The sequence below is a fragment of the Lipophrys pholis genome (genome assembly GCF_963383615.2).
Source record: "Lipophrys pholis genome assembly, chromosome: 19".
NCBI lineage: Eukaryota > Metazoa > Chordata > Actinopteri > Blenniiformes > Blenniidae > Lipophrys > Lipophrys pholis.
The window spans coordinates 24858224-24879053 of record NC_137647.1 but is presented as its reverse complement, the minus strand read 5'-3'; the positions used below and the strand labels follow the sequence as shown (position 1 = coordinate 24879053).

General features: G+C 45.9%; 1 protein-coding gene across 4 annotated transcripts in view; it reads right to left on the bottom strand.

Annotated features, from left to right (window-relative positions):
* The window catches only part of septin12 (septin 12), a 74936-nt gene that overhangs the window by 20036 nt on the left and 34070 nt on the right, over window positions 1–20830 (bottom strand). For all 4 annotated transcript variants that reach the window (XR_013936332.1, XR_013936333.1, XM_080488119.1 and 1 more), the window contains exon 3: window positions 9587–9715. Coding sequence is in view for 2 of the 4 variants with exons in the window: in XM_080488119.1 (XP_080344245.1) it covers window positions 9587–9715 (129 nt within the window). In the remaining 2 variants the exon portion in view is untranslated. The remainder of the gene's footprint in view (window positions 1–9586; window positions 9716–20830) is intronic.

The following is a 20830-nucleotide window of genomic DNA, read 5'->3' as shown; positions in this document are numbered from 1 at the left end:
TGCTGTCACGCTCTATTACGCATCAGCATGCATCACAACTAATCGACGCGCTCAGTTGCAAATTTCATGAATCCAGGCAATTCTTGATATTGGTGGAAGATGTTTTGGCAGCCAAAAACATGTTCCATGAATATCAGGAATATCACGCACCGACACACCCACTCTAATCAGTTGCATTAACGGATAAAGAATGTTAGGAATGTGCTGGGAATCACAGGAAAACTATATTTGTAACACATTGTGCCTATGTTAAGCATTAACTTGCGCTGACATGCTCCCAGTAGACATGCACCCCGATGCTTGCACTCTCGCACTGCACGTTTATTGGGACGGTATATCTGAGTGTCTTATATGTTATCATGACAAAAACTAATCAGATGCTGCCCAAAAAAAGTTTTTTCATTAGAAATGTCTGCATTAAAATAATCAATCACAAAGATACAAGTATATTCCCTTTCGTCAATGTAACAGCCTATAAGAGAAAGTGCTTCATATTCATCCATGTTGCCAAATCATTTATATGGAGTATAAACATTTAGAACGATGGAAACATAATCAATGGCAATTTTAATTCCAACATACCAATCGAGACCCAATCACAGGGATCACAGAATATCCACTCCAGCAGATATCCCCAGACTCCGATCTGTTGTAGACTCCTGTCCCATGAAAGCTGCTATTAACAGAGTTTTGGTTTCTTGGACGCATACAATGTCTGTGTTTTTCCAACAGTTCATCAACTACATGTCGCACCTTTCCACTACACTTTGTCCCAGCCACAGTCCACGACTCTCAATGAAAAAGTCATTAATATAGTACGGTTTATCTGCTGTGCAGTGAGCCCTGGCACATCTCCGTGCTCCCCACAAGCCTTGGGTTTACATACTTCAGCACTCAGACTCTCAATCTTAGCAAGTAAACAAGAGGCGTCAAAGCTGTTGAAGGACACAGGTCAAGCATGATTCAATATATGGAATACATAAAGCGTGGAATTTTGTCTCTGAGCTCATTTGATATGTCAAGACTATTGACATTATTCATATCTTTTTGTTCCCTTCTGTTTGGTATGAAACCACTGTGTGGATCCAGAACACAGTTCAAGTAAAACTTTCCTGAAGTTTGCAACCCACTCTGATCAAAAATAGTTTGTGGCTTAGTTCATCCTGAATCACTATCGTGAAACTAGAAAGTTTAAAAACTTCTCCTCCACAATGATCTTGTCACCAGAAGTGTAAACCTCTGGCTTTAATCTCTCTGAAGAGATAGGAGAATTATATGTAAAGTTGCAGTAGCTCTGATTTCTTTTGTGATCGGCCTATACTGTACATCACTTATGATGAGACAAAACTATCATGGTGAACCATGTGAGTCTTTATGATTGAACACTTAGCCGGAGGGTCAAAGTTGTTTTCATGCTGCGTGATGACGACACTTGGTTTGCGTTTAGGACGTGAGATGAAATCGCTGCCTTTGTCGGGAGGTGCGGATTGAAATCAACTCTGCACATTGTACCAGCTCAGTCTGAGGCTTCACACACGTCTCAGTGAGTTTCCTCTGAACTTCATGTCCAACAAGCATCTCAACACTTTCATTCATTATACAGTGCCCCATTGTGACGAAGAATTCCAGTCAGTTAACTATAACTTGTACATATTTGAGTAGGCTTTAGTTGTAGTCCAAAGAAATGTATCATGGTTTTTATAAGAAAAGATGGCCTATGTGTGCTGCGGCTGCACAGGCTAGCGACAAAAAGGCACTTCTAAACAATGATCCAATACCGACCAGCAGTAAAGTCGTCAGAGCATTCTATCACTGTGTATGAGGGAGAGGAGATTCCCAGGTCCAAACACTACGGCTTCACTGGAAGAACTCAGACTGCTGCAAATACACGCGGAGACCTGCTTAGCGCTAAGGCTAACCCATGTAGAACACCACTACCATTGATCCTGTTGGCGACAAGAAGCTCAGCATGCAGAAGCTCAGCATGCAGAAGCTCAGCATGCAGAAGCTCAGCATGCAGAAGCTCAGCATGCAGAAGCTCAGCATGCAGAAGCTCAGCATGCAGAAGCTCAAAGTAGCCCACAACGATACTCTGAGGCTGCTGCCCCGACCTCCAAGGTGGCATCGTGCACGTCATTTCTTTGTGTCCTCTAGTGTTCCAACATGTGAGGCACATCTAAGACAGCTGATGTTCAGCTTTATACATCGACTGGACGAGTCCGACAACCACATTGTCTAAGCCCAAGTTCGCCCATTGAAAAGCTTCCGTCAGTCTGCCCCAGGGCAGCTGTGGCTACATATGTAGTTCCACCATCCAGTATGGAGTGAATGAATTATGCAATGTAAAGTGTCTTTGAGTGTCCAGAAAAGCACTATATAAAACCCATGTGTTATATATATATATATATATATATATATATTCCTTTATTTTATAGACATGTACCATTGGAATTAGAAATGTTATAAATGAAACAACTTAAGAGTAAATTGTGACAAAACACAAAACAATGTGATCTGCCCGTGCACAGCGATGGTTCAGACCTAATCTGTCTTTATGCGCCACCTTTTCAAAAGGAGAGAAAAACTCAGATGTCTGAGCAGCAATATGTTGTAAAGCTGTTGGATTTTTAATAGTTGGTAACAGGTGTGTTGAAACAGTGGATCTATAAATCACCAAAAGTCCATCCTCAGTCCTTATTTTATTGTTTCCATGTTTATTTATTACCAATTATTAATTTTATGTATATTTTGTATTTTATTTTGAAATTTGTTTTATTTTGGTCACTTCCTGTTTTGACCAAACTTCCTGTTGTTTTGCTGTGCCCTCCTCAGACACAGTTTTGCCAGATTGGGCTATTTTTAGCGGGAAAAAGTACATTGGGCTGGTGATTCAAATTTGGGCTGCTTTTGTACACATTTGGTAAATTTTTTAATATTGTGCAAACAGCTCTCTTTCTTTAATAAATATATACATAAATAAATAAAGAATTGACAAGAGTTGAATTCAATCGGCATCTGTGTTTATTTTTCCCCAATCGGCATCATTTCATTTGCCAACGTCAGTTCAGCAGACAGCAAAATGTTCTGTAGCCGCGCTAAATTTGAAGCGGGTGGCCTAGCGAGGTTAGCATCGTCATCATGCCAAAGTGGGGAAAATACAAACAATCTAACAGGAAGGAACCTGGACTGAAAATCTGTCCCAGGAGACGACTCTAAAGAGAAAGAAAATAAGAGCTCATCTTAATGATCTGAAAGAACACGGCGCCACAAAACAACACAAGTCCTGCTGTGGGCCGAGTGTGAAATCTTTTGCTGGGCCGACTGGATCTGGTGTAAGACAAGGTACGGTCAAAGACGTTAGGATTGCACCCTACGCTGCCTGCCGTAAACACTAGCGGCTGTGCAGGACTTGTCAGATATCCTCCCAGAGGAAATGGGAGCGTTCAAAATGCAGAGGACAAAGTGAACGGCTGTTATCACATCTGTTCTGCCACTACATTTTAGAAAGGAGTTAAAGGAAGATATTGGTGAGTCTCCATAGTCTCTCTATCTGGACGAAACCACAGATATATCAGCTAACAAGCTCCTCTGCATACTGTTTGTGTGAAGCACCCATCACAGAAACACAACAACATGGGGCATCTTCTCAGTGCTGATGCTCAAGGCATATCAGACGCCATTGTTTCTTTCCTGAGTGATTGTGGCCTTGACACCAAACATATGGTGGGAATGGCTACACACGGTGCAACAGTGACGGTGGAAACAATCCCTCCGTTTCCACACTGCTCAAACAGAAGCTGCCTAGTTTGCAGCTTGTTCGCTGCGTTTGTCACTCTGGATAGAGTGGCTAATAAAGCAATGCAACTTCTTCCAAGCAATCTGCAATATATGATAAGAGAAACCTACAGCTGGTTTGCACATTCAGCAAAATGCCAGAGTGACTATAACAGTGTCTACAAGGCCATCAATGATGGTGGCTGTGCTCTGAAATTAATATCCCCCAGCTCAACCCGTTGGTTGGTGAGCTCAGATTCTATCGACAGAATTGAACTAACCCTAACCCTAACCCTAACCCTAACCCAGGAAGATGCCCTCAAGCTGCACTTCAGTTTGGTTTCATGTGCTGAACCTTGCTACGCAGCCAGGCTTTGGAACGAAATGTACAGTGACAAAACAAACAGTCTGTACGTGTGCTTCCTCCAGCCCGTGTTGATGGAAATCAAAACTGTGAACAATTATTCCAGCTGGAAACGGGAGAGATGCTTGGTGTTTTCAGAGATCTTGACAGGCTGTACATGTCGACATTGAGGAGAGTTGTTGTTTTTTGTTTCTTTCCCCTGGTCCTGTTCGGCAGCTTGGACAAACAATATGATGTGACTGAGAACCTTCTGGAGTCAGAACAGTTTTTACTCTTGAACAGGAAGAGACCTGGAGTCTCCTCCTTTATTAGAAGTTGGCATGGCTGCTGTACAGATCTATATTGAGGAGAGATGTGAAGCCCAGCGTACTCGTGAAGAACGACAGTCATCTCGTGAAACTTGACCTAAAATCCTCCAGCCTCTCCCTCTCACACCACGACCAGGACCTGGACTCCTCATCCCACCAGCAGCTGGAAGCCAGCACAGTAGCGCCGGAGCTGAAGGATAGAATTTCCGCGCACTGTCTTGATTTTCTAAAAGAAGTGCTGATGCAGTATCAAATGCATCTTCCTGCCTCAATGGAACTTTTCTACAAACTGGAGCATTTTTGTCCGAAGCTGGTGATGTCAACGATAAATAGGCCAGGAGTAAAAGACTTTGTCTCCTGCTCGGTGGACACCTTGGAGGACCAGTGGAGAAACTTTGCACCAGCTGGCTTCTCAACCGATCAGGCCATCGATGCCTTTTGGCAGGAAGTTGAGGCATTTCAAGATGCTGGGGGAAGCCAGTGTTTCAAAGATTTAGCACTGGGTGTCATCAGATTGCTCACGCTGCCCTTTTTAAATGGCCACGTTGACAGAGCTCTTTCCCAGGTGACCGTGCTGAAGGATGACACCAGTAATCTCCTGGGATTACGGCTCTTTTCCAGCCTCATGGATGTGCCCTCTGGCCTGAGCAGAAGCCGACTGACGTCCACCGATTTCAACCAGGTTTGATTCCTCCATGTTTTATCCAGCTGCTCTGGCTTCCAGTGGCTGGAAATAGTTCAAGTTCTCAACATTGTTGAAGTTAATGAAAGACGCTGATTCTGATGATATTTATGTCACATTCTCCTCTTTGCACTGGGACTGATTTTGGTAACTGCAGCCCACTTATTCTATGGCATCTGCTCGTTGAATTAAAAACTCATCAGCCGCTGTGTGGCAGGTCGTCTCTCAGCACCACAGGTGTGGAAAGTGGTGAGGGGATAAAAAAGAGGGAGGGAGGGAGGGAGGGAGAGGCGCTCTGTATGTGTGTAATTTACTTTTGTTTTAAATGGTTTTGCATGTCGTCCTCATACAAGTCATTTGTGACATAAATAACAAAATATGCACATGTTCTGGTACAGTTGGCATCCTTACTAAGCAGGGCCTGCTGTTAGGATGCCACGGGCTCATTTAGCAGTTTGTGTCGCCTCTGGTTGATTTACTGCACTCTGGTTGCAATTTGCAAAAACCTCTTTATCATTTATAAGTGGTTATTTGATGCAGATATGAAGCTCTGGGTGTCATGACCTCCACCTCTGGCTCTGCCTAGTGCCAGCATTTTCCCTTCCCCTCCCTCCTTTCCTTTTTCTTAGGTGGGCATGTGCTGCATGCTGGTGAGGTGTGGAGTGTAGTCTGATTACCTGAGTGCACTCACCTGATGCAGGGTGTGGCTACCAATCAATCAATTCACTTCTCTCCCCATAAAACTGGCTTCAGATCAAGACTCGGCGCCGGACCGTAAACTAATGACAGTTAGTTGTGCCCTGCCCTAATCCTGTCTCCCCCCTGCTGCACCAGGCCCCTGCTTGTGACTCCATTCACTGACGCAGCTCAACGGAAGGCTCCCTGTTCACCCTCCATCAGGGTGCAGCACCCGCCCTCCGTCCTGCTTCCTCACCGCCGACCACACCCTCCTACAGCTCCCCGCTTCGTACCAGGCAGTGTGCTCCCTGCAGTCTCTAGCTGGGCCTGAAGATGTACTTTTGAGCATTACCTTTAGTAGGGGTCTGATTCCTGTGTTGTACTTTGGTTCTGGTTTTTTCCCTCTTGGAGTATTTTGTTTAGTTTGGCAGTTTCTTAGTTTGTTCGTGTTTGCTGAGTAGTTCAGTCACCCCTTCCCCTCCTTTTGTTCTCCGTCTTCTTTCTTATCCTTTGTTACAGCTCAGCTATCTTGTTTATTTGGGTGGAGTCCCTTGCCACCTTTTATTTTATTAAAGTACTCCTGAGAGAACTCCTGGTACCGTGTACCAGGAGTGTCCGCACCGGAGTCTCTGAGTGTGAATCATGACACTGGGTGTGTTTTCTTTTGGATGTGTTATGATTTTGCGGGTTTGCAGAGGTGTCTGGCAACTTTGTGGTTTGGGCTGTTTTGTATTGGAATGGGGGGGTTCTAAGATGTGATTGGGCTGGAAACTGTCAATCTGATCTGGCAACACTGGTGAGGCAGCGAGACTCCGCTGAGGAGAGGTAATCTGCTACAGTTGCTCCTGTTCTCAGCTAAAACCTGGTTCAAACATGTATTTTTAAGCTCTTTGACATTATAGAAGCATTACGGGGCTCTGTGTGGATTTGTTAGACATTTGATGAAAGTTAGAGGGTTTTCACATGGTCGACGCTGATCTCCAGTTAAGCCAGGAGAGGAGTACATGCAGAGTCTACGTGTGAAAACCAGAAGTTGCTGTATTGATTTTATTATTTCATTTTGCACAGCTGGCTTCAAATAAATCCGGCTCCAGTTGGAAGACAGCGATGGTCTCCGTCTCATCCCTTTGCACAACACAATGCAGAGAACTATTCCAGTGAGAAGAGTAGAGGGTAGAGCCCCGCCTGGCTACATGTAGACTTAGGACTTTAATTCTTTAAGAGATAACCTCAGTTACACAAGTTTGCATTTTCATTTGACTTTTTTCTATAAGTGTTTTAGTGTTTTGTTCTTAAATCCTGTTAAAATGACTCACTTAAATGAATTACCTTAGTTTATAAAAGTTATTTTTCCCATGTGAAATAATTTTTTCTGTTTTTTTTTTTTTATTGGGTTCTTTGAACAGACCATGTTCAGTCACATCGATATGTTGCAAAACTTTACATCGTTAATTATATAACCACACAGTAGAACTGAAAAACATTCTCATTGTGGCAGCTGAAGAGCAAAAATCTCAAAAGTATAAAATGAGCAGTTATAATGCTCAGTGTATGCCAATGATACAGATTTCTGTAAAATGATGTTATTAAAAAGTCACATTTCAGGGAGCCACTCCCAAACACGCTCTACATCCTCAGTGCTCAGCAGCAGCCTCCTGAAATAAGTTAAGGAACACTGCTGAAGTCCTCAAGGAGAGAAACAAGCTGAGGCAGAGTTTAGTTTCTACGCTTCTCACCTGTGGAGCAAACTTCCCCCGGACACACTCGCTTCCTTTAAATCAGGATTTAAAACATTATCTGCTCAGACTTATTAAACATTAGATCGTACTTCTTTATTTGAAAGATCTTAAAGCAATTAAAAGGTGTAGAAATCTATTCTAGGGGCTGTAAGTCTGGTCTTTGTTTCCTCTGTCCTGTGAATCAATAAAGCCATTATTTATGATTCATTGTCCAAATACAACTCTCACATCCTCCTTTCACTTCACATGTTATGTCACCACTCATCTCATGAAGAGGAACTAGAACTTTAGGGTAAAAATTGACCTGTGCTGGTCATATTCTTAGTTAAACCAAGATGTCTTTTATCAAGATGTTCTTGTCCTCCTCTTCAGTGAAAACGGGACACACAAGCTCAGGGACATAGACCTATATAACTCGGAGTTATATAAAAGTCTAGGAGCAGGGGTCTTCTCCTAAATTTCTATGTGCTCTGTGTCGTCTTCTGCGTTTTTGGTGTATTTGGTGAGTCCCAGCGCCCCTAAGGGCCTGGAATATGTACTACATGTCTTGAAGCCTCGTGTTGAGCCGTGTTCATAGTGACGTGTAGACCGAACTGTTTTGAGAACCTCGGGGAGAAAATAAAATATCATTTTGGCTCGTATGGATGTGGGCTTTATTTGTCCTGCTCTGAGTTCAAACTGGGTTTTAAGTGATGAGCTTAACGTCTGTGGTTTCCTCTGAACTGCTGATGCCCTCTTCACATTTGCACTCATCATCCCACTTCTACTTTCTAAGAACCTTTTTAAAAGGTGGTTTGGAGTCTCGGTTGGTCTCATAGTTTCAGTTGTACTAACACTACTGACACCAATAAACTTGACCTGTGGACTTTCATCAGTGACTTGCCTACATTTACGGATGTAAAAGTTCTTGTTAAAAACACCAAATTATAGTGTATAAGTCTATATATAAAAGCAATAAAATGTAAAATAAATAGATATGCAAGTCTCTTGGTGTGGTTTTCTATGTTTTATTTGTCACCTCACTGGGGGACTTCTTTCTTTCATTGAATGTAAATCACATATTTTCATCAAGGAATTTTGTGTAAATTATTTTGTTTGACACCTTTAAAACAATCTGAAACAAGAGCAAACAGAGATTCCTGACGTCCACCAAAAATGTTTCCGGATCACCTCCAGAATTTTATGGAATCTTGCATGGCCTAATATCTGTCTGTGGTGAACATTCTGACATCACCATGCAGGAGTTTTGAGGGAATCTTGCTAAAAGGCAAACAGACGGACAAAAACTGTATATGCCAATGATTTTATTCCAGCCTTGGCGGGCGTGATCATAAGATGGTGAGCAAACATTGGTCCCAGTGTCTAAAAGCACTGTGAGCATGTTTTCCAAATGTAACACGTTGGTCTCTTGTCTCTAACCTGTCCTGTCCAAGACACGTTTAAGTCCAGGGGTGGTGGACCAGCAGAAGTTGCAAACCAGCCTCACAAAGTATAAATCTTACAAAGAAAACATAATTTACTGTTATTTGTGGTTTAATTACTTGGGTGAACAGTTGGGGGCTCAACAGTGAGGATGAATCTGTAAAGTAAAAGCATGCATGGTGAACTCAGCAGAAAACATGTTTCCTGAGGAGAATCACACTTTGGACAATGTCCACCTGAAAATAAATACTGCTGCAGAGAGGATTTCAGTTCTGTCTGCAGACTTGAATGCCCTTAAAGAGCTCAACTTAAAGAAAATTTACATACTTTTTGGACAAATGACTATATTTTGTAACATTTTTTATGTTATGTAAAAAAAAAAAATAATACTTCTATGAAACAGAACAAAATGGAAACTACATTTTTGGTCTGTGTGTGTGTGTGTGTGGGTGGGTGTGTGTGTGTGGGTGGGTGTGTGTGTGGGGGGGGGTGGTCTGTGTGTGTGTGGGTGTGTGTGTGTGGGGGGGTGGTGTGTGTGTGTGTGTGTGTGTGTGTGTGTGTGTGTGTGTGTGTGTGTGTGTGTGTGTGTGTGTGTGTGTGTGTGTGTGTTGGTTCTCACCGTGGCTGACTGAGTGCAGTTTGACTGTTTTGGGGATCTTTTCCTCGTAGTTTGCTGTGCAGGACTTGCGGCTGATTTTGGACTTGAACAGAGTGTTGACCAGTGTAGATTTCCCCAAACCGCTCTGACCTGGAGACACATTGACAAAGTTCAAGGATTTGAAGCAGGCAAGGAAAAAAAACAATACTATAGGTTGATAATGAACTGGTGAATATCACCCAGACACCAAAAGGTCAAATTGTGAACAAGCAGATCTACGATGTGTATGAGAATTAAAGCAGCTGTCTATCTATAATATATAGTTGTTTGATGTAAGGTTAATTCATAGCGACTATAAATGGTCTTAAAATGACCATTTTGAAAAGTACATCTGCTTTTTTTTAACCAATAGATGTAAAATAAACAAGCTCAACTAATTACTCTGATAGTTACAACAAATGGAAAGAAAAGCAAGTGATGTGATACCAGTTAAGAAGAGGAATAAAGTCCATCAGGTGAAATTGGAGCAATGGATCGTTATTACATTTATCATTATTATTAAAACCTGTCCTGGCCCATACCATCCCTCACAAACAGCGTGGGACCGCGGCTGTAGTCTCCAGAAGGTTACCCCTCACTCCCACCAATAGGGGGACTGGGTATCGGGGCAACAAGGCCCATGTTTGCTGAGGAATTCAGTGTTTATGTTTGTTTATGTTTTGTTCTTGAGGAAATGTTGGCTGTTAGAATTACAATGGAGATGGCAAGAATCATGTCAAAGCATACAAACAATGCAACATGATTGGATGGTGGTGGTGTTGAATATTAATGGCCTGAATAATGTTGAAAGGAGAGAAAAAGCCTTTCCTAATTGAAAAGAGAATATGCTGATTATTTTCCTGCAGGAGACACACTTGACCCAAGAGGAACACACAACGTTTAAAAAGTGTGGTTATAGGAATTCATCTTCTAGTTCTTTTTGATCAAAACCTCAATTGAAACAGTGGTGGGGGATTATAAATTAAATAGAGAGAGACAGACTGACTCGGTTTGTGGGATCCAGGATTTAGACCCGGTACTCATGATAAAAGCTTTAAGCAATGAGCAAATAAAGGTAACACAGCAGGGGGCACGATTACTGAACAGGGCAAGCCGCAGAGTTTTGAAAAACTAAAGAAGAACTTTGGGCTCGGGAAATATGATCACTAACAACACCTACAAGTAAGAGGCTCCTTTTAAAAAGAGCCACAAAACATGTATTTATAGGGCTGGTTCAGAGAGCATACAAGGGGAAGAAATGCAGAGTCATTTCAGCTTTGGACTCTAGTTCACAATGTTCTATGCACTTTCTAAGAAGCACTTTCTTTTTCATCATTACTGTTTAAAAAAAAAAGACAAAAGCCGAAGAGACAATGTACTGTAATATACATGTACTTTATTTCATTTGTAAGTGTTGTATTCTGATGACAGGATCAGTCAGTCAGCAATACTCCTGGTCGCCAAAGAGGAGGTCTCGTATATTGTGTACTCTTTCTAAATAGAGATAATTGCTTTTCAATGTATATTTTTCACTCATGTTTTCTCTGCCTAATGAGCAAAATAGACACTTGTTATTACAGTTTAACTAACCTACCTGCCTTCATATGTAAATTTATAGAGTATTGGACACAGCTATCTCTTCACATTTTACTACTCATATAGGGATTGTGTACCAGTTTATATTATTTAGATGGGATGGAATTAGTACTAATTACCAGTCCATGGTGGGGGTGGTAGTGTGGTGGGATGTGTGTCGACCAGGCAGCTCAGCGTGTGAACATGAGTGAGTGAGTGCGTCCTTCTGAATGAGCCTGTGGAGGGGACAGGTGTGTGTGTACCTGTGACGACAGGGAGAGACAGACACAGCGACCGGGGCAGGTGGCAAGTTTAATGTGTGTATATATATATATATATATATATATATTACAGTGCAGTCAGTTAATAAAGCTCCTGTTCTTTCAGTGCTACTACTAATGTTAACAAGCGTAACCCCGGGAGTAACCCCGGAGGAAAAGCTGCCTTCGGCCCTGGAGAAGACGGATCTCCCCTGTGTCCCCCTACCACGGTGAGATGTGTCCCCCTACCATGGTAAGATGTGTCCCCCTACCACGGTGAGATGTGTCCCTCTACCATGGTAAGATGTGTCCCCCTACCACGGTGAGATGTGTCCCCCTACCACGGTGAGATGTGTCCCCCTACCACGGTAAGATGTGTCCCCCTACCACGGTGAGATGTGTCCCCCTACCACGGTAAGGACATTAAAGCAGGAATGGTTACCACTATGACTCATATGAGAACATTCCATGTTTTTGTATGTAACATGCAGGGTTGGGGAGGAACGGACTACATGTAACGCTGTTACGTAATTAGGATACAAAAACAATTTAACCGTAATCCGTTACAGTACATAAAAAAAAGTGTAATCTTGTTACAGGTATATTAGATAAAAACTGGGATTACTTAGCGGGATTACAATAGAAAATCAGATTGAATAAAGTAGAAATGCAGCTGACACACTGGCACTGCGACACTTCCCGACGCTTTCAGGCAGACTGCAACAACAAGCCCACGCCTGAAGCGAGGCGTTGCCATGGATACTGCCTCAGCTGCTCTGGTCATGGCTGCTCCCGGGGAAAGAAACTGACATCATTTTATTTTGAAGTGAGAGAAGGATCTTAACCTCTCTGGACAGTGAGAATTATGTCTTCCAGCTGTGAAGGTGTGTCAACGTCCAAGGACTCGACATTCAACCTGAAGAAACATCAACAGGTAGGAAACAACCTGCTCACTTTTACTGATACACACCTGGACTCTGTCAAGTAGTTTGATTAGCTCACTAACCTGTCAGTAACCTGCCAATACCATTACTAGTGTGGATGGTAGTCAGCAATTCTCAATACCTTTAGGGGAGCTCATGTTTTAGGTGTTAACTGGGGCTAAACGCACTATAACTTGGTTTTTTAAGTCTGAGAGAGAGAGAGAGAGAGAGAGAGAGAGAGAGAGAGAGAGCTTTAACAGTTCTTTATTTTCTCATTTTCATTTTTTTACACGTTTGATTGCAAAAGAACACTCATAAAAGGCGATGAGAACTTAGTTTAGAAAGAAAATATTTACAATACACACACACACACACACACACACACACACACACACGCGCTAGAAATGCAGCAGCAGTTCTTCATGCTCTATGGCACACAGAACACCACCAACAGTCCAAACAGAAACAAACTCTTTCAAATCCGACACTTGTTTATAGAAGGTGAACTCCACCCTGAGTGGAGCAGCCACCACCTCTGAACATCTGCAGAGGTGGAGGTGAACTCTACCCTGAGTGGAGCAGCCACCACCTCTGAACATCTGCAGAGCATCGTCAGACCCTGCACCTTGGTTTCTGTTGCGCCGTGACAACCAGATGCTCATTGTCTCCTGTCCTATCAGGAAGTTGACCAGGCAGATGTTCCTGCGTTGGGCTGCAGAGTATTTTGGTCCAAATATGAAAAGGGCACTACGGAAGACATGACCTAACTGGTCAACCACTGCTGCAGCAGAGCAAAGAGGGAGGTCAGTCTCCGACAGTGTAGCCAGAGGTGATCCAGGGTTTCCTCGGCTTGGCAGAAGACACACCGACTGTCAGTTTGGGGACTGAGTCGTGCAACATGTCTGTTTGTGGCCACGGCCCCATGTCCCACCCTCCACTGGAGATCCGCAGTGCGTTTCTCTACGGGGGGTTTGTACAGGGACCTCCAGCTGTCTCTGGGTGAGGACCCTGGTGCCAACATCCCAGACCACCGGGACTCCTGGACACCAGTCAGAGACGCACAGTTCATGACCTTCACAGAGATCGTGTAGAGGTCCTTCTTGTTCAGTTCAGAAAACTCAGGGAGTTCTGGTGTTGTGAAGGAGAGAAGAAGTCCATTGTCCACCTCCTACTCCCTGACTTCAGCACTGATGGACAGCTGAGGGACGATGAAGGTTGTGGCTCTTTGGTCCGTTGGTGTTTCCTTCCCCAGAGCCTCCCTGAAGGAACCAGGTAGAGCTCTCATCACCTCCTCCAGCAGTTTCTCCACCAGTCTTTGTGATTTGAGCCCGGTCTCTTGGCTCAACCTGGCTGCAGTCTTCCACCGTCCCACCGTCCTCAGGTCATCCAGTTTGGTCAGGCCAGCTGATGTTAGGGTCCTCTGTATGGTCGGGGAGCGGAGGAGCCTGGCTTGGATCAAGGGGTTATGGAACAGTGGCTCTTCTCTTATGTTGCCAAAGCCCTGGGAAGAGTCTCTCCGGGCAGTGAGAACAGTCCTCCGGGCTCTGTGAGACAGCTGTGGCTGGACCCAGGTCCATCCTCAGCTGTCCCCCTCTGTGAGACAGCTGTGGCTGGACCCAAGTCCACCGAGACAATCGGGCACTGACTCTCTCCGCCAGACCTTCCCAGTTCTTCTTTTAGAAGTGGTTGGTCCCTAGAGAGACGCCCAGACACTTCCCCCCCTCAGTGCTCCACTGCAGCCCAGCAGGTAGAGTTGGCTGCTGGTTGTTCCACTGCTCCAGGAGGAGCCCTTCACACTTGGTCCAGTTCACCTTGGCTGAGGAGAACTTCTCGTATAAGGTGAGTTTGCTTTGCAGGGTCTGGATGCCGGTTCTGTGGGGAATAAAAACTGTGATGTCATCAGCATAAGCTGATAACACAGCAGTTCTCCCACTTCCTGGGATTGGTCGTCCTGGCAGACTGCTCCTGAGCTGAGCAAAGAGGGGCTCAATGGCGATGCTGTACAGCATCCTGGACAGAGGACAGCCCTGCCTGGTCCGTCTCTGAACAGGGACCGGTCGGCTCAGCCCCCCTCCAACTTTCATCAGTACAGTGGCTCCTGTGTAGAGTGATTTAATCCAGGAAATAGACTTCTTCCCAAAACCAAAAGAACAAAGTGTTTTAAATAAATAGAGGTGATGAACTCTATCAAAAGCTTTCTCCTGGTCAATGGAGGACAGTCCTACTTTTAGCCCCTGTGAATGTGAGATGTCAATAATGTCTCTCATCAAGAATATATTGTCCATGATGCTTCGTTCCGGGACGCAGTATGTTTGTCCCACTGTGATGATGGTGTCCAGACAGTCTTTTAGTCTATTGCCGATGCATCTGGCTATGATTTTATAGTCTGTGCAGAGGAGTGAGACGAGCCTCCAGTTCTTCAGGAGGCCCAGATCTCCTTTCTTGGGTAGCAGGGTCAGGACGGCCCTCGTGCAGCTCAAAGACAACAATCTAGTGTCCAAACAGTAGTTCAGGACCTGGAACAGGTCTTCCCCCAGCAGAGTCCAGAAACTGCTGTAGAACTCTGTAGGGAGGCCATCGATCCCAGGAGACTGTCCACAGCTGAGCTGCTGGAGCGCCGTGGACATGTCTTCAAGGGAGAAGCTGGACTCCAGCAAGGCTGAGATGGACTCATCCAGCTGTGGGAGCCCCTCCAGGACCTGGACCATGTTGCCAGGGTCACAGGTCTCTGCGCTGAACAGGTCTGAGTAGAACCTGAAGGCCAGCTTCCTCATGTCAGAAGGGGGTGTTGTTATTACTCCAGGGCTGTTTAAGGTGTCATCATGTTATTGTTCCTGGGTTTTTTCTCTGATTTGAAGAAGCAGCGGGTCGGAGCATCTATTTCTTTAATTGAGGTGATTTGGTTTTTGAGTAAAGCCCCTTTTGCTTTAGTGTGGAGGAAAGTATTTAAAGCTTTCTTCCTGCCAGGTAAGGTTCTATTGCTCTCTGTTCCTTTACTGAGTTCTTCTTCCAATGTACTCATTTCCTTTTCTAGACGATGGAGACAGTCTTTCTGTGTTTGTGTCCTGTGTGCAGTGTACTGCCTGCAGAAAAGGGGAATTTGGGTTTTCCCCCCCCTCCCACCATTTGGCCAAACTCACAAAGTCCAGTTTCCTCTGCCTCCACTGAGTCCAGAAGACGGCAAAGGCCTGACAGAAGGAAGTGTCCTGTGTGAGCTGGACGTTAAAAGTCCAATATGGAGGTGGGTGCGGGCGTGTTTGCAATGAGAGATCTGTGACCAGTAGATGATCAGAAAACCCTATAGGTGTGATGGTGGACTGGACCAGACGGTTATTATGTGTTTTCTTAATGTAAATCCGGTCCAGTCTGGCTGCACTGACTCTGCTGTCTGTGGCCTTCACCCAGGTGTATTGTCTGTCTGTAGGGTGAAGGGTCCTCCAGGCGTCTATCAGGTCATTCTCAGTTAGGGTGGTGGAAAGGGCGGATGCTGATGGTGGGTGTGGTTCCTGTGTGTTCCTGTCAGTCTGGATTGGTGGAGCAGTTCCAGTCTCCTCCTATGATAATAAATGAACTGCTGTTAAGTTGTTTCAGTTCAGTGTTTAGTTTCTGAAAGAGTCGAACACGGTTGGCCCCGGTGTTATGGGCGTAGATGTTAATGAAGGTGAAACTGGTTCCTTTTATTTTTGCCTGCACCACCTGAGCCCTACCTACCCTGCACCACCTGAGCCCTACCCTGCTCCACCTCACAGGATGAAATGTCTGTAGGACACAGGTGAGGTGAGAACAACACCGCGACTCCTGCACTGAAATTAGTGACTGACTGAAGAGGGTTTCTCCTCTCCAGCCCAGGAGACAGTCTGCTTCATTATGAAAGGAGCTGTGTGTCTCCTGGAGGAGGACAAATCTAGTTCTTATCTCTTGTGTCTCCTGGAGGAGGACAAATCTAGTTCTTATCTCTTGTGTCTCCTGTTGGAGGACAAATCTAGTTCTTATCTCTTGTGTCTCCTGTTGGAGGACAAATCTAGTTCTTATCTCTTGTGTCTCCTGGAGGAGGACAAATCTAGTTCTTATCTCTTGTGTCTCCTGGAGGATGAAGACATCAATTGTTTTGTCTTTGCACAGCTCTGATATTAGTGCTCTCCTTTCTCTGTCCCTCCCTCCGTTCACATTCAGAGTAGCAACTCTGAGAGTCTCCATGAGAAGAGAAAGGGAGAGCAGGACAGTGAACCACCACCAGAGAGGAAACAACACCTTCACAATAAGAGTAATTTTTTTACTGTTTTTGGGAGAGGAAGAGTCAGAGGAGAGGGGGAAGAAGAGTCAGAGAACTGGGAGAGGAAGTCGTCGTCTGCTATGTTGTCATCCAGCTGCTGTTCTGGTCACAGGTATCAGGTGTGTGTGTGTGTGTGTGTGTGTGTGTGTGTGTGGGGGGGGGTGTCAGGTTGCTCTGTGTGTGTTACAGTTTCCGTCTGTCCTTTGTCTTCATCAGTGTCTTTGTTTTTCTTGTCTACATTTATTTCTCTGTCGTCCTGGAACTTTCTTTTATTCCTGTTCAGTGGAGAGCTGCTTACAGCCTCCTCCACTTCCTCCACCTCCTCCACCTCCTCCACCTCCTCCACCTCCTGCTCTTCCACCTGCGGCTCCGGAGCCGAATCAGCGCCCAGGGTCGGGGACTCACCGGGGGCACCGGCACCGGGGGCCGGCCACTCCGATCGCGTTTCGCTGGGAGACCCAGCGTCCGTGGCCTCGAGCCCGGGCCGAGGCGCGCCCCACGGCGCCGCTCGCAGCGCAGTCACCGCCGCCGCCGACCGCAGGCTGCTCTCTGTGAGGACATGCCAGACGTTTGTGTCCGACATCCCCGCACTCGAAGCACTTGATGCTTCCCGAGCTGGCGTACACCGTGTAGAACCCGTCACCATATTTAACTTTAAATGACACCTCCAGGGATTGTTCCGGGTCGCTCAGGTACATGAAGGCCTGTCTGCGGAGGGACTGGACGTGTTGCAGTTTATCGTTCTTACAGTTTAATTTTACTTCTCTGAGGCCGCCGGAGAACTTCCTGAAACGGGCCAGTTGGTTCTCCAGCAGCTGGTTGGGAATAAACGGACACAGTGACCCGGGTGGACGGTACGAACAGCGGTGACACCGGTACATACAGATCTTCTAACACGATTCCCTGTTCCACCAGGGAATGAACCATCTTCTCCTCACGGAGAAAAGCCACCACGGCCTTGTTCATTCTAGAGCCATATAAAATGTTAATATGACCCACCACGTCTCCAACGGCCAGGAGAACATCGTCCACAGAGTACCGGGGGTCAGCCACCACCCGAACTCCGTGTTTGATGGAGGGAGGCGGCGAGCCCTCCACCGGGAGGGACACCATCACTCCTCCAACAAAACACCTGATTGCTCACAAACCTTCTCTTTTTTTATTCAAAACGATGAATTAAACTCCTCTTACCTTTACATAGAGAACCCAGGGGGAAGAGAACCAGAGGAAGAGAAACACTGAAGTTTAAACTGCAGAAACACAGTTTTCTCACTCAAACTTTCCCAAGCGCTCCACGCCCGCTCACACACACCCAGCAGAGAGAGAGAGAGAGAGAGAGAGAGAGAGAGAGAGAGAGAGAGAGAGAGAGAGAGAGAGAGAGAGAGAGAGAGAGAGAGAGAGAGAGAGAGAGAGAGAGAGAGAGAGAGAGAGAGAGAGAGAGAGAGAGAGAGAGAGAGAGAGAGAGAGAGAGAGAGAGAGGAGAGAGAGAGAGAGAGAGAGAGAGAGAGAGAGAGAGAGAGAGAGAGAGAGAGAGAGAGAGAGAGAGAGAGAGAGAGAGAGAGAGAGAGAGAGAGAGAGAGAGAGAGAGAGAGAGAGATCAGAATGTCAGCCTCCAGGTTTGTAACCACTGTTACCTACAAACCAAAGTCAATAACTGAGGGGAGCTCAGGCTCTTTTGGATAAACGAATAGAAGAAGGGCTGATTTCTTGTAAGAATATGCAGGATGTTAATACACTGAGAGCCTTCTCTGTTTACCATGTATATACATGTTTTATGTCAATGTGACGGAGCACTCGTGAACGCACCGTCATGCCCGGAGCGGTGCGCCTTTCCTCTCTCCGCTGGCCGCAGAGTGCCGGCGCTGGGGGCACGCGGCGCTGGGGGCACGCGGCGCTGGGGGCACGCGGCGCTGGGGGCACGCGGCGCTGGGGGCACGCGGCGCTGGGGGCGCGCGCACACGGCGCTGTCAATCTTATGGTGGAGATCAACTCCAGAAACTGTTTCCCAGGTCCATGGACATGTTTCCCTGCTGTAGGCAGACGAGGGTGCACACTCTGCCTACACGTCACTCCTACATTCACACACACACCTTCACTCACCCTCCAGAGTAGCGGAGGGCAGCCGGTGGTGACGCGCCGGCAGGGTGACTGGTGAACCCGGGCCGTACCACCAGGCGGGTTAAATGGTTTGGGCCCGGAAGGTTTCAGTCACATGAACAATATTATTATTTATTTTCTTTAAAACGTTATTGCCGGGTGTACTGAGGGGTTAGTGTGGGAGGGCATAATCCTGTCAGTAAGTCATAATATGGATTTAATTATGGAAAACTAGTTATGAGGATTTGGGGTTCAGAATAAAATAATGACCTTTGCTAGCGAAAGGTTACCCCCAGTGGGAGGGGCTAAGTGGATAAAAGGGGCTGCACTGGGCCTGATGGGGGGGTTGGACTCTGGTTAGAGGTGGTGACCAGGACGGATCTGTGGAGTGTCATTTTGGAATCCTGAGGTTGAGGAAGAACTCAGATGTAAATACCTGTGCAGATTTGTATATAGAGTTTTCTTTGCTTTGTTTATTTTCACATTTGGGTATTTTTTGGGTTTTGCACTTTGTAAATATTATGATCCATTGTTTTGGAGAGGCCTGGAAAATAAATAGAAAAACAACAAACACAGCTGACGACTACGCCATCGTTTTTCCCAGTTTGGGAAGGTTGTTGAGAGGACCCCGCGACAGTCTGTTTTAAGAGGGCATATTTTCTGTTTAATAGCCACATAATGTGATTTAGAATCAGGTGGTATTCTGCCCTGATGGTTTTATGGTTTGGAATAACTCTTTTCTACTTTGCTATTCTGCTATTTGAAACACAGCAGGATATCTGTGTTAACGTGTGTTATTATTAACTTAATATTATTCCACTGGGTACTGTGCTGCTCTGTGGTCACGGTGCTGCTCTGTGGTCACGGTGCTGCTCTGTGGTCACGATGCTGCTCTGTGGTCACGATGCTGCTCTGTGGTCACTGTGCTGCTCTGTGGTCACGATGCTGCTCTGTGGTCACTGTGCTGCTCTGTGGTCACGGTGCTGCTCTGTGGTCACGGTGCTGCTCAGTGGTCACTGTGCTGCTCTGTGGTCACTGTGCTGCTCTGTGGTCACGGTGCTGCTCTGTGGTCACTGTGCTGCTCAGTGGTCACGGTGCTGCTCTGTAGTCACGGTGCTGCTCTGTGGTCACGGTGCTGCTCTGTGGTCACGGTGCTGCTCAGTGGTCACTGTGCTGCTCTGTGGTCACTGTGCTGCTCTGTAGTCACGGTGCGGCTCTGTGGTCACTGTGCTGCTCAGTGGTCACGGTGCTGCTCTGTAGTCACGGTGCTGCTCTGTGGTCACGGTGCTGCTCTGTGGTCACGGTGCTGCTCAGTGGTCACTGTGCTGCTCTGTGGTCACTGTGCTGCTCTGTAGTCACGGTGCGGCTCTGTGGTCACGGTGCTGCTCTGTGGTCACTGTGCTGCTCTGTGGTCACGGTGCTGCGCCCAGAGACGCTGCTCCGGTAAGGGAATTTTAAAAAGTAAACAAAACTGCGTTAATTACGTTACATTTTCTTTTAACGAGTTAAATTTAATGAATTAAATGAATGCGTTACTTTTGACAGTACTAATTAACATCCATTTTTGGTTTTAGATTGAAAGTGCTATTTCCTGTGGTGTTACTGTTATCCATCCATCCATCCATCCATCCATCCATCCATCCATCCATCCATCCATCCATCTTCTCCATCTTATCCGTTTCCGGGTGGTGGGGGTGTCAGTCTGAGCACCGTCACCCAGATCACATTGACCCGCAGGAAGGTGGCGCCCGGCGTGGGACATGAACCCTCTACCTTGAGACTGTGAGTGTAATGCTCTACCTACTGAGCTGGACGGGGGACATGAACCCTCTACCTTGAGACTGTGAGTGTAATGCTCTACCTACTGAGCTGGCCGGGGGCCTAGAGCAGTGCAATAAACTATTAAATAATTAAAAATGACCGATCATGCTTATGCATGAGGAAATGCACCTGCCTCCATTCGTTGCTCTCCACAGGAGGAGCTGAGAGAAAGTCTGAAGCACATTCACCCGTCTGTCAAGCCTCCTGCACAAATGTATGAATGCTTCCTCCTCTCTGCACTATGGAGGAGTTCTAGGGCCACTGAAGAAAAAAAAAA